Below are 26737 nucleotides of genomic sequence, written 5' to 3' on the forward strand. Positions count from 1 at the left end.
TACTCAGTTTAGTGTCACAGAGGAGTTATAAAACTGAAAAATAGTATCCACAATAAATCATTAAAGACAAACACAAGAAGTGTACAGAACTACTTAAATCTACTTTACATGGTTTGGAATTTTTTGGAATGAAATGAACACATCAAAACAATAAGATAAACAAAAACAAAAATCAACAAAAATGAGCAGAATAATATAAAAAACAAAGTAAGCAGTGTAATTGTACTTTCTGCAGGACACTGACTTGTTTTTCTTTAAAAACTACTCTAATTAAATGATTATCTACATAGTTGAGGATTAATTGATTATTGTGTCAGCTTGTGGAAATAGAACAATTAAGCAGCATCAGTAGGATGTTTTACAAACTATTTGCATATGCAGAACTTCATTCCAATAGGAGGCAGTTGGTAATGTTAAAATATGTTGAGGAGGTATTGACTTTGAGGAACAGTAACAGCTCATGCTTATGTTCCAGATTTATGGATAAATTAGCTTGAATGTGATGCTCTGTGATCCAGATTTATTCAGGTATGTCGATTTAAATGTCCATTTCAACAACTATTTAGTCACTCAATAAAGGCGATATCAACGGCGTTCTTCTGCTCAAATCATCTACTGGTCAACCTCTAGCTGCAAATGTCTCATTCTTAACTTTATTTGAAACTCCGATAACTGTGGTACAGCTAGGTCAAACTAATTACAAATGAATTACCTAAATGAATGATGATTGAGCAAATGAGTTTAGAACTGAACATCACATTAACTGCTGAAAATCTAGGTTCTGCAGGTCTTTTTCTTCTATTTCCACCTATACTTCTGCCTACAACCACAGGCTGTAAAACAGCCTATAAGCACAGATTGATCCTTAAGCTGCGTATGACATTTGTCACCAATTTTTCATCAAATCTGTAAAACCCGAGTAATAGTATCACGAATCTGTTAGTTTTTCCGTGATTATGCACCTGGATCACTCCCCTCACGGTGAACAACCTCGAAGTGTACTCCATCACAAAGAGTTCACTTGTTTACATACCAAACCAAAACCTAAATGAAACAGTCACTCAGGTTTTTTCAGAATTCCACGCAGCCGCAGTAGCAAGAGGCAATGAAACCATTTCTGTTTGTTGCGGCTGCAGCCATAATGTGGCTATGTGGAATTCCAAAAAACCCAAGTGATGCGATACTTAGGTTTTCACTTGGGTTTTACAGATTTGCTGAAAAATTGGTGATAAACGTCATAAGCAGTTTTAAAGACCCAGAGCTACTTTTGTGTCGGCTTCCAAATGATTTTTTTTTTCTCCAAGTCTAATCTTTAAGTGATTGATCACAATTTATTACGTTGTCCTCTGCATTTTTCAGTGTAAATCAGGTGTTTTCTTATATTTCATTCACTGACCATATAGGGGTTCATAAAAGCTCATAGTAAATTCAGATGTCATCTCAAAACACTGAAGAAAATGTGACATTTTCAGCAAAATATATCATTAACTGAGCATAGAGCATTACTGGTAAATCAATGTTGTAGAAGATGATAGCATTGCCACGTTCACTACGGAACCTCTGAACATTCAAATGGGTCATATGTGATGACTATGAAAAGCTGAAAAATTGCATTTTACACCATTTATTTACATGTATTCATAGGTTTAGTGGTTCAAAAGTTATTAAACATTTTAGATCAGTATGCTTTAGGTCGCTGGCAGTTGTTTCAGTCTTTATGAGTCAATGAGCCAAACTGATCAATTGGTATATCACTAATTGAAATAAATGTGAATTTTCTGCCAGCCCTCTGAGCTCTCCTTAAATGACTATCAGTGTTCATAAAGCTGTCTGTAATCACAGGAGTGAGTGTTTCTGTGTCGATTGATGTCAGCGTTCCCCAGCCTTTACCACCAACCAGGAATGAAGGGACATCTGTGCTTCTTGCCCCTGGCCGGGATGTTTCTTGTCATTTTCTCTTTATGCAAACATGTGACAATTTCCTCTACTGAGCCTGGCCTCTTGGCAATATGCAGATACATACATATATAATGAACGTTCCTTGAGGCCCTCGGGGCTCAGCATATTAGCTGGACTTAGTGCTTCCGGTCTCTGTGTGTATGTGCGCCCTGAGGACAAACATGGCAGCTTTGGAGTGAGTAATGCAGTGAGATTTTGAGGATAAGTCTGGGTGGTCAGGAATGGTGATAAAGCGCAGCAGGGTCATTGTGGTGAAAGCTGTAGCCCTGCAGCGATAAACATCAATGATAGAGACACGTGAAGAGGCGCGAGCTGCATGCTGACTCAAGACGGACACTCACTGCTCACTAGAATTAACCTTATTCAGCAAAACATATTCGTACTAATACCCTGAAGCTGTCAGTGTCAGCGCAAGATGTCAAGACTGACAAAAAAGGGTGTGGATAAGTGATGGAAGGTGTTATTAAAAATATATATATATATATATATAAAATAAATAATAAATCATACAATAAAATCCTGCCAAAGTTCGAAATTTTTGTTGAAATTTTGTTTTTGTTCACTATGAAACAAACAAAAAAAAAAATCGGTGTCACAAATGCAGTGCATGAACGTTCTGCAAATAACTGTTTGGTTTAAAATGAGTAATACTCTGTGTGATTAGTGTATATGTATATTCATGATACACACATACTTTTCATTGTATTTTCTGGGGCTGTTTTCATAAAAGTGTTTAAGACTGGTCAGAGTTCAGTTTCACAACAGAGACTTGCCTATTTTAAAAGTTGGCGATCCAACTCCAAGGGTTCAACCATGTTGATCTCATGCCTGTGTAATGTGTGATGTGACTCCAAACCTGTTGCTTCATGAAAGTTTAATGTCTGATGAAATCAAATTTGTTCCAACCGTGAGGATTGGAATGTTTTAAAACACAGTCTGGACAAAACTATCCCAAAAAAATGTTTCACACTCCATTACTTGCTAGTTTGGGAAATTTTCAGGTTGAACTTTATAAAGAAATTGAAGCTTAACAAAAGTGAGCTTTTTCCTCTTAGTAACAAAACACATACCTTACATTTTTCAAAACTGCCTTTCAAAATAGTTAAACAAATAAATTCTCCTATCTGAACATTTCAGTTAGAGGGAAACAAAGATTTATTTTAATTTTTTTATTATTTTAATCTCCTGAGACCCAGGAAAGTAGAAGTTTTTTCTTTTACATTAAAATATTGTCTTAATTGGAAACAGCATGATGCAACAATTTATTCCAGATACATTTTTGCAGTGGAGAGTGTTTTTTGTTTTTTTTAAATAAAGGTATGCAAATTCTGTCCTCTACAGAGGACAAAAATGTATTGCTGGGTCTCAGGGGGACAAACCAAGTTAACTAACATTGGCACAGTGGTCACCCCTCTCCACATCCCTGGTAGAGTGCATCAACTCAGTTAAAATGAACATCTTACCTAAGTATTTGTACTTCTTTCAGGCCTTACCTATTTATATGACCCCTGACTGGATAATCCTGTCTTCTGGCGGGGGATATGTCCTTGTCTCAATAAGGCCTACCTTCAAAGAACATGACCAATGGCCCTGTATTGCACATGCATATTCTATTAAGAATCAATAACAACTTGAATTTGCAAAGATGTCAGGTTCTGCCGCTTTGTTAGAGTTCTGTGGTCATGATCCTGGAGCTCAACCTCATAATAGAAGAACGTTCTACTTTCACTGGAGGATAACTCAACAAATTAAATGAACGTCCATATATGAACTTCCTGTCAGTGCTCAACACCAACTATATTGACATCTCTAACCATTTCCATGGTATAAGCCACCAAAATACGGCCCATTATCAATAAGAGAAATTTTTAATATTTCAAAAATTTGTTAAAAATTCCCCAATCTAAATTTCTCAAAACTGACCAAACTTTGTAAACATTGTCCCAAGGATGCGCCATATAAAATCTGAAATTAATCTGACCAGTAGTTTCATCAGAAAAGATGTTGAAGAAATTGATTACGATGACGACGGCGATGCCAAACACAGTGCTGCCACAATAGCTCATGGCCTATTGGCTGGTGAGCTAAAAATTCTCTCACATATTGTGCCCATGGGGAGAACATTGGAGCATCAAGTGAAGTAAAATCAATATCATTTGTCTATTATTAGTCTACAGTGCAACTGTGTTACAGTTATGTAACACAAAAATTGTGGACTGGAATTACAAGACAGGAGTCAACAAATGACCCAGGTGGAAGCACTTTGCCATTCTTGAACTGAATCTCCAGGACATCAGAGGTACTGGGGGAGTCTTCTGGGTTCTTGGTCATCAGGTACAGGTCACCTGGAGCGTGGGTCTGAAAAACACAAAAAAACATCCTCACTTTATGTTTCAACCCACTTCATTCCCATTTGATGAATAACTGGGACCTTCTGAGACCTCATCAGAAACAGTGTCGCTGAGGGGAAAACTATTGTGTGAGGTGATTAAGGATGACCTGAGACTCGGTGGGTAGAAGAAAAGAGAAGATGATGCGTGAAAACAGTAGAAACCTGAAAATGCCATCAGGAGCTGAGGCATAGATGTAGGGGGAAAAAAATCAATGTTCCATTTTTCTCCTGTATTTGGTCTCATTTTCCCCGCATGGTCCTTCACCACAGGGGACAGTGGGAAAAAGAAAAAAGAGGGGTACAGGGAGAGGGGGAGGGGGAAAGGCCAAGAGACAGAAATGACTCACATCCACCACAATAGTCAACATTTGACAGGTCAAACACGCCTGATATTATGACAGACATTATGGGAGCAATAGTAAGCCCTCCATCATATTCTGCCTATCAGACAAAAAACTGAAAAAAACTGCAGACCTGCCAATTCTATCACGTCTGAGTTGTGATAGAGGAAGTATTCATATCCCTGGACACACAAATACAACAATATAAAAATACTGCATTACAAGTACATGCATGACAGATGTCTCTCGTAGGCGTTGTCAGCAAAAAAAGTGCTAAAAGTATTAAAGCCACAGTTTGGTTTTGATTGAGCGTCAGTGTTACTGCACTGTCGCTGTTGTACAGAAAAATCTCAACATTCATCTTTGATTTTATTTTTGGTGTCAATCTGGATCATCTCAACATTTATTGAAATTAAATCACGAGCTGTGAATATAATATTATAGAGGATGGGATTTCCATCAAAAAATTGCAATTTTAAAGTGGCATGAAATTGAAACACTGATGTTCCAGTATCTCACTTGCTGTAATTAAGTATTTGATTAACTGTACTTTTACATTCCTCCAGTGTCTGTGGTTGGGTTTTTCTTGGCCCGGCTCCAGCCCTCCTGTGACCCAACAAAGGATTAAACAGTTTGGTGAAGATTAATGAATTTCCCAGTTTTCACACCTTGCTCTTGACATTAGTGTTCTGTTTTTACTTCTAAAATGAAAAGATGTCGCTAAATGGGCAAAACAAAGCCCTAATATTCACACCCTACAAAAAAAAAAAAAAAATCTCACTAAAGTTGGCTCAGGAGACAGACGTTTGTGGGGGGTTTTCCAGTTGGTGGGAGCTGGGAGCGATTTCAGTAAGTCATGGCTGGGGCCTGAAAGACCGTGGCGGTCTGATGTGTCCGCCCAGCAATGTGCCCCTCCAACAATTACACAGCATTAGGACAAGACGATGGCCAATGTCTCCTGAGCTGAAACAAATTGCAGGGGGACTATGCAAAAAAACTACTGGGTGCATTTAAATGGAAAGCTTTACAAGACACTAAATCATCATACAATAACTAATCGGCATCCGCTTGCCGTCTGTCAGTGAGGAGAAAACGAGCAGCGCAATCACTTTCCTTCCTTTTAACTAAACACCAAAATTGACTGGGAAGGCGTCCTGTCTCCCTCTCCTTTATTTTCTGCCTCAGTGCCCTGAAAGATGCCAAATGAGAGCGAACAGGAGAGGGGCGAAATGACTACTCTAAAAGCCTTTTGATGCATACTCTTTGAGGGGGGAAGGATGGACTGAATTTTAAATACTGGAGAATAAGGAAGACTACGTTTCCTGTGGTGTAGTCTCCTGGTCAGAAACTAAAAGGTTTACCCCTTTTGTGACTTGCTGGTGCCACATGATTACTGAGTGTATACTTTACAAACTGCAAGTTTCATATGTAATGTTATTATGTTTGTTATGATATTTTTTCAGACTGATTAATTTATTTACTTGGGACAATGCATATTAATTGTAAATTAAATGTATACACCTCATGCTATTAATTAAATTCATCAACAAGTACTAAAAACAATAACATAAAGAGCAAGAGATGCATGACAACAATAGGAATGAAAGTGGTGCCAGAAACAAGGCAAGGTTTCCCAAGCATTATGAGACCTAAGCTGGAGAAACAGAATAACCCTGATGAGAAAAATCTACAATATTTAGCCAACAATGTTTTCCCATAAAATAATCTATTCTTAAGTGCACTGGTCAGATATTCTTCACTGAAGTGGAATTGTGTTTAATAAATTTCTTTAATTTAGTAATTAATTTAAGCTACTTCCAAAAGATTAAAGTAATACAGGTTCAAAATGATGCACAAATACTATACATAGCTGTTCATTGAATATCAGCAAAAACACCCTCACAACACCGATGACTAAGTTTGTTTCGCTCATGTCTTAAGTTCAAAGTTTATAAGACAAGATCTGCAAAAACTTTAAATTTCATATTGTTTACTGTATAGGTATTGTCTCATAACATTTAAGAAAACAGAAGTAATGAGTATGTATCTGCAGTGACTATGCTAACATGTACAAAATATTCAGTTTTTGGCCTTACACCACACAAAATTCCTAATAAGCTAAATAAAATACATTTCAGTGATACTCCTGTTCGATTGCAGCTATCCTGATTAAAAATGAGGTTTTATGAAAGTTTTCCACCAGTGGCCAATGGCAAACTTTGCTCAGATCCATAAACCTGTTGATATCATTCATCATAATTTTACAATAGGCATCCATCTCTACCAGAGAAGATTTTTGTCTCTACTCCAGCTGACTGTAAACACAGGCCATGTCCTGCAAACTGTGGTCAAATCTACAAATGAAGCGCATATTCTATGTGAATGTGCAAACTACATATCCAAATGATCATCATACAATCCAAAATAATATCCACATATCCCACATGTCTTAAGTCAGAAAATGCTTTATTTGGAAAAGGGCTTATCCAATTAGAATATGCTGTTTGCATAACACCTGTCTAATTCAGAATATTGCTATGTTGTGTTGTTGAAAACAACAGTGCTGGTAAAATGTACTCATTGTTGTAGAGATGCAGAGCTACACTCAAAATTTCCACCTGATCAAAGGATGCATTTATATATTTTATACATGCATACATACATACATACATTAATGAGGCAGGCTGAGTAATGCTTGAAAAATGATGTACTTCCAAAGATGAGACATCAAACTTACAGACACTACAAGAAAGAGGAAAGTACGGGAATGGGCTTGTTTCCAGAGCGCAAGAGATCAATGCATTTCAATTCTAACCCCCTGCAGGTGGACCTGTCCCAAAGCCGTAGCCCTGAAAGAGAGGAAAAGGTAGAGATAGAGGAGACAGGGGGGGTAGGGGGTATTGGTGGGAAATGGGGCGTGAAGCGTACCATCATGTAGCACAGAGCAGCTCCTTTGGCAGGCTTTGCTCCTGCCATATTGTTGTGCTAAACGTGGCCCATACAGGCAATGGAGAAGCCTGACGCATGAACTTAAAGCAAGTAAATTTCTATCTTTCCACATATTAGTTGCCTCATTGGTTTTCAATCGTAGCCAACGAGGCCAAAAAGAGGCAGAGGTGGCAGGAGGGAGACGCAGAGAAAAAAGGAAGAGGGAGAGTTGAGAGGGAGATAGAAGAGAAGAGGGTGGTAAAAACATCACTGACGCAATGGCTTGGAAATGACGCTTAAATCACCACGTTTCAAGTCTGTCCTTCTCTTTAAAATGCAAACATGGTAAATTGAGACAAGAATAAAACAATACGCATGTGATGAGATATTTATATTCTTAACACTGAGGATGTTTTGGTTAATGTCCGTCCCTTCTCTGAATTTAATCTGAACACTTCCACTCGGAGCCAAAGCTAAAGCTGCGCTGAGACAAACAAGGGGAGCTCTCGCTAAGTATTACAGGTCAAACAAATCAGACCTGGGGGTAAAGCGAGGGCACATGACAGACTCTGACCTCTCTGCTTCAAAGCACACATTCACATGCATACATACACCTACAAGCCCACTTCCTTCCCCTGCAGGCAGTCCTCTGTCCAAGCCTTCACTCTGGCCAGCAGAAAACACGTTTTTATTTCCTGTAGGTAAGCGAGGGCTTGGTGTTCCGCTTCTTTACTCCTGGTCAGTGCGGCCGGTGGCCCATCAGGCCACTGTGATCAAAGCCCTGAGTGGGCCTGAGGAAGCCCTCTCACACAAACTATAATTAAGACTGAGGTGATGTTTTAATGAGTGAGGACGAGTGTCAGGCTGCCTCAGGGTGGGCCCTGACCACTCATGTGTGGAACATAGAGGAACAGGGGATGCACTGAGGAAACAGGACAGGATGGTGTGGACAGATCTAATAAGTGCCGACTTGTACCACAACAGCAAAGTAGAGAGAGTCTGAGCTGTTGATGCACACTAGGGGGTGACACCGATTGTGTTTACATGGACCTTAAAAATTCACTAATAATGAGAAAAACAGCCCAGGCAAAACAGGTCTCATGTAACCACCTGGTCTGAAGAAGTCACAATGCATATCAAGTAGAATGAGAGGGCTATTGGAAACCTTGGGTAGTCTGATCAATAGATAAATGGTAGCAATGTAAACACTTGGTCTAATTGTTTCTCCCCTTTATGCATACTTGACTGATGTATCATCTGGTCAACAAAACTAGTTCGCGGCTGATGCAACTTTTTTGAGAAGGAAAAGCTTGTAATGCCAAAAAAAGGGAAATGCTATTCCAGAACACATTGTAAGGCTGCTGCTGCTTCTTCTTCTTCCAGGAAAATTGGTGAAATTCTGTTCTATCACTATCAATTGATAATTTAAGAAATTCTGATTAAATGCTTAGAGTATGTAAATGTTCACCTATCAGAACAGCATCCATGTAAACACATATAATACTGCATATTCTCTACTTAAGCTTCTGTCACAACAGGAAGATTGTGATGACATGATACATTAATTCATTGAAAAATGTAATTAAGATTTTGTTAAGTGATAAGCTAAATCAGATAAGACAAAAAGGAGTGGAGTTACAAAAATCTATTCGGCTTTTCCTTCTCATTATCTTTATCGTACTCCTGCTAAATTGGTAAAAACATTTAAAAGGTACAAGAGCTCCATATTAAAATAAACCTAGGTAGTTAGATATAAGATATGCTAAGGAGTTTGTTGATTTGTGTTCTTACATACTTTATACATACATTATCATACATTATATTTCCAACAATGTTCAAATCCAGATAAATCTGTCATACTATTAAATATACATTATGGACTGCTGCACTAACGTTGCTTACAGCTAATTCAGCTAAGAAAATTACATAACATGAATATACATCATTACAATTATGTGAATAAAAGTTCAACATATTACCTTGCAAGTAAACATGATTTTTGTCGGCAATTGTAAAAACAACTGTCATGATCTACTTCACTGTGACCTCCACTGCTGCATCCACAGCCAATACTGACAAGAACTCAAAGTTAATACAGTGAATCATGCCTTTGCAACTGAAATGTAATTATTTGTTCTCTAATAACATGGTGTGCAACAGCAGAGTCACACCTCCAACATACACTGTGCATTTTATGCTGTCCACAATTATCAAGAGTAATCGATATACACAACATTTTATGCAAGATCTTTTCTAAGAGCATGATTTTCAGTAACTGTACAACAACCACAAGCAGGAACATGTTAATAATGTGACTCTAATCAGGATGGGGACTTCACTTGGCTCAAGTTGCCCTGGTGGCATGTCTTCATAAAGGTTAATGCCCCAGATGGAGATGGAGGTAAATAAAGTCAGCGGTCTATTGTGCTACAGGTTTGGGGTTATCAGGAAGGATACAGTGTTATAATCATTAAGTAACCTGAACTCTGCTGACTTCTATCTAGTGAAGAACATATGAGCGGCCATTTGGACGTTTCCTGATGTGACAGTGTTGAGCAAAGAGAGGCCATTGTACTACAGGTGGTGGGGGGCTGAGGGGCTGAATAGCCGAGGTCCACCCTGAGCCTCGAGGGCTGAAATTGGAGGACAGAGAAAGGCTGATATGGAGAGGAGATACTTAGAACAAGATGACCTTTTTCAGATGACCCTTCAGAATCTGTCATGTTGGTTTAAGAATTCACTTACTGGTGCAAATTTGGATTTCGATCTGTTTCTGGTTTTAAATTGAGATCAAGTTAGAATTGGCATATTGTTTCTACTTACACAGTTTAGACACAAAAGTCCAAAACAACAAAAACTACAATTAGAGGAGGGGGCAGAGCTGGGGCTACTGAAAATCAGTTAATTATTACAGGTCCTTCAAGTTCAGGGCATCATTCTTTTCCCTTGGTAATGTATTCAAAACCTTTTACTTCTCTGGACCGCAGCACCATAAATATTTCATTGTATTTAATGCCATTAATCGATTCAATATTGGAGTAAATGGTCCAACAAAAAACCCCTGAATGAGTTACACAATACTGTCATCATACATCGCTATGCTATTGAGCGGGTTTGCCTCATTCTTTTCAACACATTTCTCAACAGCCCGACCACAAAGAGGCAGCAGAGGGGTGGGAAAGGACAGAGAAAGAGAGTGAGGAAGACGGAGGTCTGTGAGTTACAGTGGCCCTGCCCCTGCATCTCCACTCCAGCAGCGCGGGAACCCCTCGCCTCCCTGTGACACCCCGTCCATTGGGGACTCATCTGTCTGCTGCGCTGTCTTTGTACTTTACTGTTACTGGTGACATTTTGGTGTCACGGTGTCACGATGAAATGGCTCCCCTCCCACGTCGCAGCCCGCGGCGGCGCAACCAGTGGAACAATGAAGTCCCGAGGAGTAGGGGCTGGAACTCAGGAGGCCCCAGCTGGGCGCAACGCCCTAACCCTTCCCCCTCCCTGGCTCCCATGAAATCGGGAATTAGTCGAAGCGTTGCTGACGACAAGTCAGTGTCTGTGTGTCCCAGGCTCTTCCCAGGGCCCGGCGAGGACTTGGGGTGAGGAGATACACAGACACAGACAGAGCCACCAAGGGATGGGAGCTTTGGGGGTCACCGGGGGCAACCTGTATGTACTGCTTTGACCCCTGACCCTGGCAGAGATCAAACTCTGTCTCAACTGCAGCACTGTGGGAGAGTCGGGTTTGGATCTGGTATGGCTGGCACGGGTCAACTGGAGAGACAGTAGGTTTACTGCTGTGTTAGTTTTATGGTCAGTCCAAACAGCTCATGTACCAAACACAGAGCTTTGACTTGCACATGTGTCCCAGTCATGTGTCAAAACAGGATACAACGTGCCGACAGTGAGCACTATGTCTACTGTATGAATATTGTACCAAGCTACCATATACTGTACATCTGTCTACTTGGTGTGTTTTTTTTTTTTCCATTTTCCATTTTACTGTTTACTTTTACTTTATCTGTCAGCACTTGAGTCGTATCGAGGTTGTGTAAAAGAGCTCTATCAATAATTTTTTTCAGTTTAAAACTATTGATGCATTTTCATACAGCTTTTTTAGTATCATTCTTCATTTGTGCATTAAATAACATATTAACCTAACAACCTAAAACTCATTAACTCATCACTCACTCATTACAAGTTTTTACACTTGTGAAGGTGTAAAGGTTGGTGTATCACTTAAAAGATAAATGTGGGGGGAAAAGTAGAATGGAAGCAGATTTAGTAAATCACTGCATGTCTGTATATGTGAATGAGCGACAACACAATACCAATCCCCTAATAAACAAATATCAATACCATATTAGATGGAAAACTGCAACAAAATGCCGCCGTATATGAAGAACTGCAGAAACACGTTTGACAAAAGTCTTGAAGAATTTGAAGTAATATGACATGATCCAGATCTGTGATTCAGTTTGGTTTGGTGTGACAGATGTCAGCCAGCTTTAGGTTTCTGTCAACCCCACCAGTGTGTGTCTAAAGTCTGTGTATGAAACACGACATCTACCAGGTAAACTTTAAAACCATGATGATGACACTGACAACAAATGCATACTCATGTTCCCATAATATATGAAATGAGTGGAAATTTGCAATAGATTTGAACTGAGACCCATCTTTAGTTCTGTCTTGTCAGCTGACTCATTTTAAGGAAGTTAGAGTGAAGCAGCAACAGGTGCTGCTGAATGTGTGGTGCAAAAGTTTACTGTCCATGCCACATTTTGTTTCATGTGAATGTATATACTGATGGAGACTGAAGGACATTAGTGAGCTGAACAGTGAACAGACTGAAAGTAACATTTACATCAACCCCCATGTTAGAGTTCCACACAGTTTATCTAAATTCTACTAATTACAAGCTAATGGAGAGTTGTCGGTGATTATGACTACATACTGTTACTGTTACTGTTTGGTACCATGACTATAACAAGAAATGTCTTTTGTTTCCCTAAAGGAGTCTGCTGAAACATATTTAAAGATATTTAGCACAGCACCAAAGAAGTGGTCAAATGACATTTCTACCCATGAATCACGTATTGCTCTTACCTTTGGGTTCTCCAAGATGCCAGACTCATAGCTGTTAGGAAAAACAGTGTGAAGAATTAAATCTTAAATTCTAATAATGTTTGTGTTATTTCTATGAATTTCTAATTAAATTTATATAAAATCCCACAATGCTACTCACCTTATGTGCATGAGGTTGGCATCCATGCTCCATGGAGCTTTAGGAGTGACAGGGACTGGGATGCCATGTTTCTAGAGACAGACAGAAAGAGTGGTGTCAATTACATATTTCATGTCTTCAGGATACAGTAACAGCAGATGGAGGTTACAGGAATACAGAGCTACAGCCCCACAAACAAAAGAAACACGGAAAATTATATCTGCCGGCTTGTAACCCATTTGATGTGCAGCTAAAACATGTACTTTTAACACTGCTGAGAATAAAACAAATAGCAGCTAGAACAACTGGATATTTTGTATTATATATGTATGTTGAAAGGAAAAGTCAATAACACTGTTTTCAGACTTTACAAGTTGCCATGCTATTGAGTGATGCTGTCTAAAGCACCGTGATCACCCTCTGGTGGCAAAAAGTGATCTAGACCACTGTCAACTGAACTGTGTGAACGCCACCCAACCAATGTGTGTGCGGTCGGAAAGAGAAAAAATTAGAAGGCAATGTGAACTGTAAATGTCGACATTAGAGGACACAAATTACTGCAACATGTCCTTAAAGACTTCATAAACTTGTGTTTTTCATGTTACAAATACTTTCCTCTTTGGGTTTTATTTGAGTCGTGAAACCCAATTCTAACCAACTCTGTTTTAATGGCAACTGTTATCATTTTTCATTTTTTGATCGAATTAGAAATCAGTAATTAGACAGTGATGCACCGACTGTGACACTCATTTACCAATTAATCACCAATTATTAAAGTAACAATTTGGCCAATGCTGATGTTTGTAGTTATTTATTCCCCATTTTGTACCGAGAAAACTAAGAAGTTATTTTTTTTTTACTGAACTGAACTGTTAAAGTCTTTCAGGTGTTCATCATACCGTCCATTGATGAGTGACCTTTAATAAAAATAATAACACAACAAATGAAAAACAGCCACCAGCAGCATTTAAGTGTCCTTACATTTGCCGACAGCTGTTGTCCACCAAGAAGACCAAAACATTTGTACATCCCTTGTTTTTAAATAATAAACATAATCTAAAATGTAACTTTTGAGATTATTTTCATGGCTCAGAGGTTGTGAGGATAATAAAACTACATCTTCATATTAATAAATTATAATAACCCACAGTGGATAATCAAATATCTGCGCACAAAGTAATTATAACAATAGGCCAGGGTGATACGGGCAAAAATTTTTAGTAAGCGTTGATAACTATCAAGATACATTGCAAATTCATGTCTTTCTGGTTAAAAGGCTGTTTTTTTGGAACCCTTAACTAGACACTTACTTGTAAAAGAAACAAGTTGAGAGATGAATAAGATGAAAGCAGAATCAGACAAAAGAGATGCAAAAGAAAAATTGAGAAAATAATGTGAAACACTGTACAAGACACAAGATGGAAGGGCCATGAGAGAAAAGTGTTAACCTCATAGCATAATTGCCCAAGTCACATTTTTGGCCAAATTGTGATATCTGTGTCACTTTTCTCTCCTAACACTGCTGGTTCATTTTACATCCCTGGCTCTGTCCTGAAAAAGAATATGACTTAGGCAATTATGCTATGAGGCTAACAATATGTAAAAGACGCAACAAGAAAAAAATTCTGTAAAATGCCTGATTTATTTATTGTGTTATTTGTGGCTTATTTTTTAATGTCAGAGGCAGCATTTTAAAGTCTAAACTAAAGTAATCAAAATAATTCTAATAATAAAACCCCTGGAACATTTACAACCTCAAAATATGCAGGAGTAAAGTTAAGTAAACAACAAAAAATTAAAACTTTTTGTAAGGTTACTTGTGTAATTCACAATACGAACAAACTAAACTCTAAAGAGTAAAGAAAAAGGGAAATCACTGTGAAGATTACCAGATTTAATTTCATTTATAAATTAGATATACTTGTATTCAATGTAATACAATTCCGTATTGTGATAAATCTTGTTACTCCGCCCCCCCAAAGGGGAGGCAGGGGGTATTGTCTTTGGTTCAGTTTTTTTTTCTTTGTGCTTTGTTTGTTTGTTTAACACTCTAGCAGCAAAACTATTGATTGAATTCATACCAAACTAGGTTTATAAACTGCAAGTGACCCAGAATAGATCTAATTACATTTTGGGGACAGTAGGTCAAAGTTCAAATTTTTATGCATTTTTATTTATAATGGGTGAAATTTCACACCTGTAGCAGCAAAACTATTGCTTGAATTGATACCAAATTGGGTTTATATATTGCCAGTGACCCAGAATAGATGTGGTTACATTTTGGGAAAAGTAAGTCAAAGTTTAAATTTTTCTTTTATGAATTTTTAAAATCTTTTTTTTGTCTCCCATAGTATATAATAAGCATAGAATTTCAAATGTCTATGAAAACATAAATTTTACTTCAATTCACTTCAAACTTGGCACATATATAGAGGTAATTGATATGCTGACATCTTCACATGCATAGACATGACATCAGCTGGATCGATACCAAAATAAGCTACAATACATGCGAGGGGCGGGGTTTGTTGTGCCTGGCACCACTTGTTTTAGTTTTATTGCCAATTCCTATTCAGGCAAGGCAGATTTATTTGTATAGCACAATTCATACACAGAGCAATTCACAGTGCTTTACAAAAATGGAGAAGAGACAGGTTAAAAACACACAATTAAAACATAATAAATAAAACATAAGTAATAATCGATTAAAATGAAGTAAAAGAGAAGAGTGCAGATAGAACCCTTTCAGTTGTTATTTGCACAGTTGAACAGAGCTGTTTTCAGCCTGGACTTAAACATCATCAGAGTAGAGGCCTGTCTCACGTCATCAGGAAGACGGTTCCAGAGTTTAGCTGCATGGAATTGAAACGCAGCTTCACTGTGTTCAGTCCTGACTCTGGGCACCAGCAGAAGACCAGTCCCTGAGGTTCACAGGGTCTGAGATGGTTCATATGGGACCAGCATGTCAGAGATGTGCTTTGGTGCTAGACCATGGAGAGATTTATAGACCAGCAGAGCTGTTTTAAAGTCTCTGAGCGACAGGAAGCCAGTGCAGAGATCTGAGCACAGGACTGATATGGTTGTACTTCCTGCTTCTAGTCAGGACTCGAGCAGCAGTGTTCTGGATGTACTGCAGCTATCTTACAGCTCGTTTAGAGAGTCCAGTAAGAAAGCCATTACAGTAGTCTAACCTGCCAGAGATAAATGCATGGACAAGTCTGGTTCACACAGAAAACCTTTCATTCTAGCAATGTTTTTGAGATGGTAAAAGGCTGATGATGTTATTGATTTAATGTGGCTGTTAAAGTTTAGGTCTGAGTCCATTGTTACCCTGAAATTTCTGACCTGATTTTTAGACTTAAAGTAAGAGATTCAAGATGACTGCTGACACTTTCTCTTCATTTTTGTGGGCGAAAGACAGTGACTTCAGTCTTGTGTGAGTGTAGTTGGAGAAAGTTATTTTGCGTCCACACAGTGATCTGTTGGAGGCAGTGACAGAGTCCACAGACCCATAGCTACCTGCTGTCAGCAAGATGTAAATCTGAGTGTCATCTGTATAGTTGTGGTAGGACACATTATTACTGTATATTAACTGGCCAAGTGGCAACATGTAAGGATTGAACAAGAGAAGAGGGGTGCCAGGACAGACCCCTGGGGGACCCCACAGGTCATTGCCCTTTGGTCTGACATACAGTTTCCGGTATTTAATCCATAAAGACCCAAATATCCACCACCATCCAAAGTCATCTATTGATCTAAAATGTTTAATAACTGTTGATCCACTAATCCTACCAATACATGTACTGTAAATAACCTGTGTAAAATGCAGTTTGTTGTCTTTCATGGTCATTGGATATGATCCCTTTGGATATTCAGAGGCTACATAGTGAATGTGGAAACAGTCATATTCTACAACACTGATTCACCAGTAAAAACCAATAGTGTCTGATAAATGAAAGTGGATGGAGACACTTGCTTTTATATTCAGTTAATGATATATTTTGTTAAAAAGATGACTTTTTCCAAAATTTTGTCTGATTTGATCTAATAACCTTTGATTTTCCTTTGAGGTTTTATGAACATCTACATGATCAGTGAATTAAATATAGGAAAATACAAGATCTTCACTGAAAAATGCAAAATACAGCGGATAATATTATAATATTGCGTGAATGCAGGCATGCGTGCGTTGGGGTGCCATACCTCTGCATATTCCATCAGGTCTTTTCTTCCTTTGAAGCTGTTGTAGAACTCAGGGATCCTCCACGGTGAGATGACCTGAACATTATAAACAGAGACAATGGATGGAACTCTGAATGCAAGAGAACAGACCCACACAGCACAACATCAAACTCACCTTAACTTCAGGGTACAGAGCATAGCATGTGAGCTCAAAGCGGATTTGGTCATTTCCCTGAAAAAACAAAACATAACACAGCATTACTTCAGGTGTTACATGTGTCAGATGAGTGCATGTACTGTGTGTTAATGCATAAATGTATAGAGGTATTTGTATAGATAAGTGAATGACTTCTTCCTGCATGTGGTTCTTTTCTCATATTACTCCCCTTTACTGTGCTCTACTAATTTTCCCACATCTGCATACACAGAATCAGAACTACAATTACACAGACCACAATTCAAAGTTCTAACATAGCTGAAGTGAACAGGTGATTTGATAGTGTGGCATCTGTCTCCACCTACTGGCAGAACACAGATACTGCATTTTAATTCAACAAAAGCCTCGAAAAAAAAACATGGGTGGAAATCAAATGGGAATGCTAGGACAGACTTTAAAATTCTCCTCCTCACTTACAAAGCCCTTCATGGCCAGGCACCTACACATCTGAAAGAGCTCTTAGTTCCCTACAATCCATCTAGAGCATTACGCTCTCAACATGCAGGCTTATTGGTGCTTCATAGAATCTCTAAAAGCAGGACCGGAGCTAGAGCCTTCAGCTATCAAGCTCCCCTATTGTGGAACCACCTCCATGCCTCAATCTGGGAGGCAGACACCCTCTCTATGTTTAAGAGTAGGAAGGAAACTTTCCCTTTTGATGAAGTTTAAAGTTACGGCAGCTCAGGCTGCTCTTAGTTATGCTGTTATAGGCCTAGACTGCTGGGAGACTCATGATACACTGAGCTCCTCTCTCCTCCTCCTCCTCTTTTCCTCTATTCACACCCTAGCAAATACATGTTACTGACTTGACTTCTTCCCTGGAGTCTCTGTGTTTTATCACCTCAGGTTTTCCCTGGATTATCTCTGGACCTGCTGCTGTGGTCCTGCTTGTGATAGTGTTTATTATACAGTTACATAGATGGTAGACGTTTCTAAGATTGGTACTAACAATTGCAGCAGTAGTATATCCACTGTTAGTACTTGTATTTGGAATAGTAGTGATAGCAGTTATGGGTATTTGTACTAATTACTGGTAGTTATACTAGCAACAACTCAACTTTTAACAGTTATAGTTTAGTTTGCTGTGCATCCACATGCCATGTGTATCCAATCTCTCTCTCTTTCTCTTCCTTTAACCCATTTAACTGCTCAAGGCAGACAACCATCCTCCAGAGTCGAGGTCTGCTGCAGGCTTCTGCCTGTTAAAGGTAGTTTTTCCTTCCACTGTCAACAAGTGTCTGGTCCTGGAGGATTCTGGTGGTGTCTGTGAGTTGGCTTAAGAGTCTGGTTTTGACCAACTCTAAATGTAACATATTTTGAGATAACTTTGTTATGATGTGATGCTATATAAATAAAGTTTGATTGCTTGATATCTGAACTAAAATGATTTTAACATCCTTGATCGTTAAAATCTTCAGTGTAGTTTCTGCATTTCACAAATTCATCCCACAGGCTGCATTGGACTTTTCGGCAGGCCGGTTTTGGCCTGTGGGCCTTATGTTTGAAATTTCTGGTCTAATGAGAAAGCAAGTCCATGTCATTTTAGTTGGTAAACATTGAAGGAATGCCCTGCTTCTTTGTCTCTGTTCATTATAGTTATTTTCAATGTAGCCTGCACCAAGTGACGAAACCATGCAGCCTCATTTATTCACTCCAAATGCACCCACACAATTTGCATTTATTTGTTGTTCAAATACTCTTGACATTTTAAAAAATGGAAAATGTTTCAGTCCCTGGTTTACCTTTCCTGTGGCACCATGGGAAACAAACTGGGCACCCTCCCTACGTGCGATCTCAACCTGTCGGCGGGCGATGCATGGCCGAGCTATGGAGGTGCCCAACAGGTAACGGTCCTCATAGATGGCATTGGCCTGGACAGCTGGCCAGATAAAGTCTGTCACAAACTCAGCACGGAGGTCATCAATGAAAACCTATATGCCACAGACACCATGACACAACACAGTTTGACGTTAAGTTTTTAAATAGCACATGGTGCACATTTTGTCTGGGAAACATTGGATTAACCAGTGAAAAAGTAAGCAGGAGTGTGTCTGATTGTTTACTACAGAGTGGTTTTGTCACTGTCAGTATGAATACAGGAAAACGTTCTTAGTCAAACATGACAATAATGCACTCTGGATGTCATTCATTACATTACAAAACCACATAACTGGAGAGACCTGAAACCTGATTTTGTTCATATTTTCACTGTTCTTCACCTTTTTCGCACCAAGGTTTTCTGCCTTTTTCCGAGCAGCGTCAAAATCTTCACTTTGCCCAATATTGGCCTGGAAAGACACACATTCAAGGTGATGAAAATACACAACTTTTTATTAACAACTGAGAGTTAAAAGACATACGAGTAAATTATGCAATAACTTTCTTTAGAACTCCTATGAAGGAATGAAATACAACCCTTCACATACAAACATACAGACACTATAGCTGGCATGATAATGAAATTTTAGTTAATCAAAATGTGCAGAGAAATTTAATTCAAATCTATCTTTACTGACCTACATCAGACTGATCAATCCCATTCTGAATCCACTGGTGTAAAATGCTTATAGTATTGATACCATAAATCATTGTCATTGGTTGATGCTCTAAATTAGTGATGACATGAAAGTGTGTTTCATGAATTAGTCAAATACTGTAAATAAACCTACAAATAAGAGTGGTTAAGGCTTAAATTTCTCACAACAGTTTATTTATATACTTACACCTTAGGAAGAAGAGGACATTGGTATCAAACCCCACAAATGTGCATTTTTACATTTGTTAGCAAAATTGCACAGATCAGATGACATAAATAACTTGAATATACACAGTTCAGCCAAAAATGTCCCCATGAATTAATCCAATAGTTCAGATCTTTTCACTGGATAAATACTGTACTGACTACATTTCAGCTACAACAAATAATTTGATTTAAAAAAAAGGTCATGTGATCTGATGAGTCCAGCTCAACCCTGTTCCAGAGAGATGATTGCATCATGGTCAGACGAGACGTGTATGAAGTGATTGCCCATCATGCCTAGTGCCTACAGTACAAGTCTGTGGAGGCAGTGTTATGATCTGGGGTTGTTTCACTTGGTCAGGTCTAGGTTCAGCCACATTATGTGTCAGTCAGTAGTTTTCAGGGGTTTACATAAACCCCAGGCACAAAACCAATCAAATCAGTGACATTAACCTAAATGACATAAAAGAGGACAAAGAGAGGTATAAAAAAAAAAAAGAAAAAGAAAAAAAAAAGGATGGAACCCAAAAATTGCATTATTTCTTGTTTCAAGTCTTTCACTTATGTAGAAATAAACTGAATACAATAACAGAGAAAAAAAAATAATAATAATGACAATAATAACCAATTCCCTAATACATAAACAAAACATTTCCAACTAGGTGCCCAAATTCGGAGCATCCAGCAAGCTATTCACAGTTCTGCAACTCAATAAACATAAAGAGCAATCGTGATCAAACATTATCACTTAAAATTAAAAACCTCATTGTTGCTGGCGGGCAGCACACTTATCTATGTGTCATTTGTGCAGTGTTCTCTGACAAGTTCACACAAGCATTTAATTTTGTTAAAACTACCGTCAAATAAACACCCCCACACAGAAGAGGCTGCACCTCACATGCCACAGCAGTGAACTTTAGACTGATTGTAAAGTTTACCCTTCCCCCTATGCTGACCAAAAAATCCTGAATGAAAAGTTAGACAATGAGAAAATGTGCATGCTGTGCACTTCTGAACTGCCCCAGGGCAAAAAGAAAATCCAGCTAGATTTACGGTGCTATTATAAAACCAAATCCTGTAGTCGGGAGTCGTCCACCACTATCACTCTGACAGGTCTTTTACTGTTGGTGTGTAAGACCAGTTGTGTCAGCTGTCATTGGACGGCAAACTGTTCCACTTGAGAGGCATGTGGACGTCAAAAGGCAGCTGTAATGCAGTGCAGACACCTGTCACACTGACACTGGTTTGTAAGCCTTACCAAAAATGCAATAACATCGTAGCCCTGCTCCTTTAGCCACACCAGAATGCAGGATGTGTCCAGTCCACCACTGTAGGCCAGAACCACTGTACCTTTAGACATTACGAGGATCTCTCAGTGCAACTGGGGGAAAAAAATCTGTGAAGGGGAGACAGAACATAGAAATCATTTAATTAGCAGATAATGATTGTATAAAACAAACTGCCTATATATATATATATATATATATATATATATATATATATATATTTATATTTATATTTATATGACAAATAACTGTGTTGTGTTAACTTTTATCTGAACAGAAATGAGGAAAATTCACTGAATCAAGGACACTATTGGCTGATTTCACCACCTAAACTGAGATGGTGAAATTTGCTTGGCTTCTTCTCTCAGTTTGGCCAGTGTGTATGGTCGAAAAAATGTAATCTCAATTAAAGTTTTTTTTCAGTGTTATGGATGGACAAGTTAAGATTTGACTCCAATGTCTTCTGAAGGCAAGACACGTTTCAACAATAGTCTTTACTCAGTAAAACGGTATGCCATAAAAGACTGGAGACAGTCACAATTAAGTACAAGAAGCAAACGGGCAGCATTGTGAATTTGTGTTTAGTGAGAAAAGCCTCAACAGGAATTATCTCAATTCTGCATTTTAGGCATTTTTCATGATTTCGAGAATCAATTTAATATATTGCAGCACCGTAAACTTGTGATAGGGTTTTATATTGTAATACTGACAATGGTTGCAATATATGTTTTTTTCTTTTGGTTTTTCTTTTGTTTGTTTTTTTTAACATTGTCCAGTTAAAATATTTCAGTGTCATCTTACTTTACACACATATTTTAATGTTTGTGTTGAATGCGCTGCTTCCAGATCTGTGAAACTCTGTCTTGGTCGCAAAGTTTTTGGAATGTTCTGACCATAAAGGAGGAGAAAAAAACCACAATTAACCATGTTAAGTCTTTCATAAATAATTTAAAAGCACTGCAGCTTTAACCCATAAAGCCCCAAACATCCACCAATGATAAAAGTCATCTGTTGATCTATAGTGTTTAATACCTGTTGATCCACTAATCCTATCAATACATGCAAAAATTGTGTAAACTGTAGTTTGTCAGTTTTTCATGGTCATTAGATACGACTCATTTGGACGTTCATAGGCTCTGTAGTGATTATCTGGAGCTAAAGGTATATTTTGTTAAGAAAAGTAACTTTTTACTCAGTTTTCTTTTGATTTCACACTGAGCTTTTATGAACACCTATATGGTCAGTATATTAAATATAGAAAAATGCATGATTTTCATTGAAAAAAATGCTAAATGCAGATGATGATATTGCAATAAATGGTGATAAATCACTTGAGAAAGACGTTGGGAGCTGTGGCAAAAATAGTTACGAGTCTTTCAGAGTTAAATCAGGACTATAAAACAGCCTTGTGATAGTTACCACTATTTTCCGCTCAACAGCAATATCCACCTTACTCAGTTCGTCTCGACTGATGTTTCTTTAATTTTTATGGAAGTTCAACGTGTTCAATAGGCTGCCTCATGGTACTTTCAAATGTCAGCCTGTGGTTTTCGGCGTGGTCTGTGGAGGATGATGACATGATCTCAGGTAGTTTCACATCCTGAGACCTTCCAGAGATGTTCACCACGCGTTTGGTGAGATTGTCCAATATTAAATGTCCTTTATTATATATTTGCAGACACATTTACGGTGCTTTTCTCCTGACTATACCCACCGGGAGCTAGTTTTGACGGATTTTGCTGAGCGACAGTGAAACATAAGGTAAAATACGGGCAGACTAGCTTAACTGTGAGCTTGTCGATGCGAATGGATGAAAGATAAACTGACTATGGAAGAGGTAAAAAAAACAACAAAACAAAAAAAAACCCAAAAACGTGAGACTGGTTTTACTTACCAGCAGATTGTCTTCGTTGATGGACAAACGGTGTTGCGTTCACGTCGGTCAATGTTTTGTGGAGTGGAGGAGTGGCGATGTGTGCACTTCACTGCCCTGGTGTGTCATTTCAAAGCTGCGTCATCAGTATCATGTAGTGTAATACTGAGCGAACTATTGCACCATTTCATTCAGGAAGCTATTTACTAAATAATACTTACCGGAAATGTTCATCTTAAGACCCAAAAGACAATATGTTTCTAAAAACGTTCATTCATGATCAACCTTAACGTCTACATTACCCCATAAAGACCCCTACTTCCGTGGCAGACTCCAAATTAAGTGTTCTATTTAACCTTTCATAACTGTTTTATTATCACTATTTATTACTATATCCTCTGTCGTTTGCGTTTTCAGTGAAAATCTGGTATTTTCCTATTTTTAACTTACTAATATGTAGATCAGGGGTGTCAAACTCACTTTAGTTCAGGGGCCACATTCAGCTGAATTTGATCGGAGTGGGCCAAACCAGTAAAATAACAACAATATAACATAATAATGTATAAATAATGTCAACTCCAAACTTTTCTCGATGTTTCAGAGTGAAAAAAGTACATTTACATAATGAAAGTGTTTACATCTTCAAACTATCCTTTCAAAAGATGTGAATAACATGAACAAACTGAAAAAATAAATGTAATTTTAACAATATTATGCCTCAGTTTATCATTTACACATGTTCATTATAACTTACAGATCACAGTGGATCTACAAATACACAAAACATTTAATAACAGACAGAATTTTGTTAAAATTAAAAAAAAAAAAAAAAAAAAAACTCTTTAAGACATTTCAGGTTGTTCATATTTGTTCAGGTTATTCACACACATTTTGCAAAATTATACTAGTTAGTGTAAATACATGAAAATATTTACATTTTGAAAGAGAAACATTTGGAGTTGTCATTATTTATATGTTATTGTGATGGGATTTTACTGGTCCTGCCCACTGGAGATTGAATTGGTCTGAATGTGGAAACTGAAATAAAGGATTGTTAATATCTTCAGTGTAATTTTTGCATTTCACAAATTCATCCCAGGGGCCGGACTGGACCCTTTGATGGGCCAGATTTGGCCCCCGGGCCGCATGTTTGTCACCTGTGATGTAGATGTTCATAAAAGCTAAGACTAAAGTTGAGGGTTATATCAGAAACAGGGAAGACTGTAGAAAAAGTGACCTTTTCAGTAAAGATATCTGTAACTGAATGTAAAAACAAGTGTCCCCATCCACTGTTGTTTGTCAAACTCCATGGGTTTTACTGGTGAATTAATGTAGAACAGGGATATCCCACTCATTTTAGTTCAGGGGCCACATTCAGCCCAGTATGATCTCAAGTGGGCCGGACCAGTGAAATAATAACAGTGAAAAAAGTAAAATTTAATTAAGATAATGTTAACATCTACAAAAATCAAAATAACATGAACAACTGGAAACATCTTACAAAAAACAACTGCAATTTTAATAATATTATGCCTCAGATTATTAGTTTATCCTTTACACATGTGCATTACAACTTACATTATAATTACAAATGCACAAAACATTTAATAACAGGCAGAATATTGGTAAAATTGCATTTACTTATCTTAAGACATTTCAGGTTATTCACATTTTTTGTAAAATATTTTTAACATTTTCATGTAATTTTACTTTTTTACACTGAAACAAAGAGAAACTTTGCTGTTTTCATTATTTATAGGTTTAATATGATAGTATTTTACTGGTCTGACCTACTTGATATCTAATTGGTCTGTATGTGGAATCTGAATTAAAATCATTTTGACATCCTCGATTGGTAACATCTTCAGTGTAATTTTTGTATTTCACAAATCCATCCTACGGGCCAGATCGGATCCTTTGGCGAGCCGGATTTGGCCCCCGGTCCTCATGTTTGTAGAAGATGACGGTGTTTCCATGTTCACTACAGAGCCTCTGAACATCCAAATGGGTCATATCTGATGACAATGAAAAGATGACAAACTGCATTTCACCTCAATTATTTCAACATATTGATAGTTTAGTGGTCAGAAGTTATTAAACATTTTAGATAGGTGGATGATTTTGGTCACCAGTGGCTGTTCTTTGAGGGTTAAAACAGAACTTTAACTTTAGGTTAAACAGTGGTTAATGTGTGTACTTTATAGCATAAAAGTAAAGATTTGGGGTCTACTCATTCTCCTGAATATCTCTTTTCCACCCCTTTCTTTGTTCTCCATGTTCTTACCTTCAGCATTAATATGAATGTAGTCAGTGGGGAGAGAGAAATAACTTTTTGATTCCATTTTGAATTGTGCCCCCATTCACACAAAGGATGTTTATTGTGAATTAAAAGATCATATTTCAAGTCAAGAAAGTTTCAGAAACATCTAGTTTTGTGTTAAACAGCTCAGTAGACTGCATCTGTACCCAAGTCATATACGTCACCGACACCAAAATGGCCATTATATACAGTATTGTGCAAAACTCTAGACCGCCATAAGGTTTGTTGTTTGAATGTAAAGAGTCTTAAGAACAAAAGTACACTACAGAAAATATTCTGAATATTGTAAAAGTTATATTGGATCATCTGCACAGAGAGAAGGATAAAAGACCATGAAAACCTCTGGGACATTCTGAAGGTGTGCGATATAACACAAGATTATTTAAGAAAACATCCAGACAGTCGACCCAAAAGTGTTGAAAATTTACTGAATCCAAATAGAGGTCACACTAAATATTGTCTTCACCTGCAGAAGCTGTTCAGCTCATATTAGTGTGTGTGTGTGTGTGTGTGTGTGTGTGTGTGTGTGATTCAATACTGTGCACATAATTTCTGCATATTTCATGTTAGAAATAAAGACACACACCCATTTACAACCCTGGAACGCTAAAGGGTGCCTAAGACTTTTGCACAATACTGTTGGGTCACCATTTACATACATGATGTTCATCAATTTAAAGAACAGTTTTCCAACCAATCTAGTGAGAAGTCAACTTTTTTTCTGTATATGACATCTTATTGCTTTATGAATATCTTGGTTAAATATTTGTCTGTATAATAGATGGCTAAAAAAAATATTACTCCCAAAATTACTGGGTAGATCAGTATATAAAGTGCTACATCAAATTATTTCTATGTAAAAGGTTTGTTACTAATAACTGTCAAATCCCTATTATATGAATTGTAGTGGAGTAGAAGTATAAAAGAGCATACAATGGCATGGAAGTAAATAATTTAATTTTGCTTACTGTTTGAGAATCAGCTGTTACAACTATAGCTGCCAAGATGCATGCAACTATTGTTCATGTGAGACCTGTCTATTGCATTTGTTTACAAGTCACTGTACAGGAAGGACCTTTTGTTGGAGATACACCTTAATTAGCATTAGAAGCCAACTCACCCCAGAGCCCCTGACACTTCTCCCATTTACAGTTGTTGAGAATTGTGTTGTTAGGCAAATGTGTGAGTTGGGTCCTGGAGGCACCTCAGCGTAGATATTCAGTTCTTTACAATAGCATAGGTTTAACTTCATCTGCATCTGAGCGTACCTTTTGT

At 37.9% G+C, this 26737-nt stretch overlaps 1 protein-coding gene across 1 annotated transcript in view; it reads right to left on the reverse strand.

Moving 5' to 3' along the window:
- ass1 (argininosuccinate synthase 1) overlaps positions 1 to 23306 on the reverse strand; it is a 53076-nt gene extending 29770 nt beyond the window's left edge. The window contains exons 1-9 of the mRNA XM_030149188.1: positions 23164 to 23306; positions 21242 to 21379; positions 19463 to 19531; positions 18986 to 19174; positions 17202 to 17258; positions 17048 to 17122; positions 12866 to 12936; positions 12727 to 12757; positions 4227 to 4317 (exon numbers count right to left, since the gene is read on the reverse strand). Coding sequence (XP_030005048.1) covers positions 4227 to 4317; positions 12727 to 12757; positions 12866 to 12936; positions 17048 to 17122; positions 17202 to 17258; positions 18986 to 19174; positions 19463 to 19531; positions 21242 to 21343 — 685 coding nt within the window. The 5' untranslated portion in view covers positions 21344 to 21379; positions 23164 to 23306. The remainder of the gene's footprint in view (positions 1 to 4226; positions 4318 to 12726; positions 12758 to 12865; positions 12937 to 17047; positions 17123 to 17201; positions 17259 to 18985; positions 19175 to 19462; positions 19532 to 21241; positions 21380 to 23163) is intronic.
- Positions 23307 to 26737: the final 3431 nt, after the last annotated feature.

This window comes from Sphaeramia orbicularis, chromosome 12 (genome assembly GCF_902148855.1).
Source record: "Sphaeramia orbicularis chromosome 12, fSphaOr1.1, whole genome shotgun sequence".
Lineage (NCBI taxonomy): Eukaryota > Metazoa > Chordata > Actinopteri > Kurtiformes > Apogonidae > Sphaeramia > Sphaeramia orbicularis.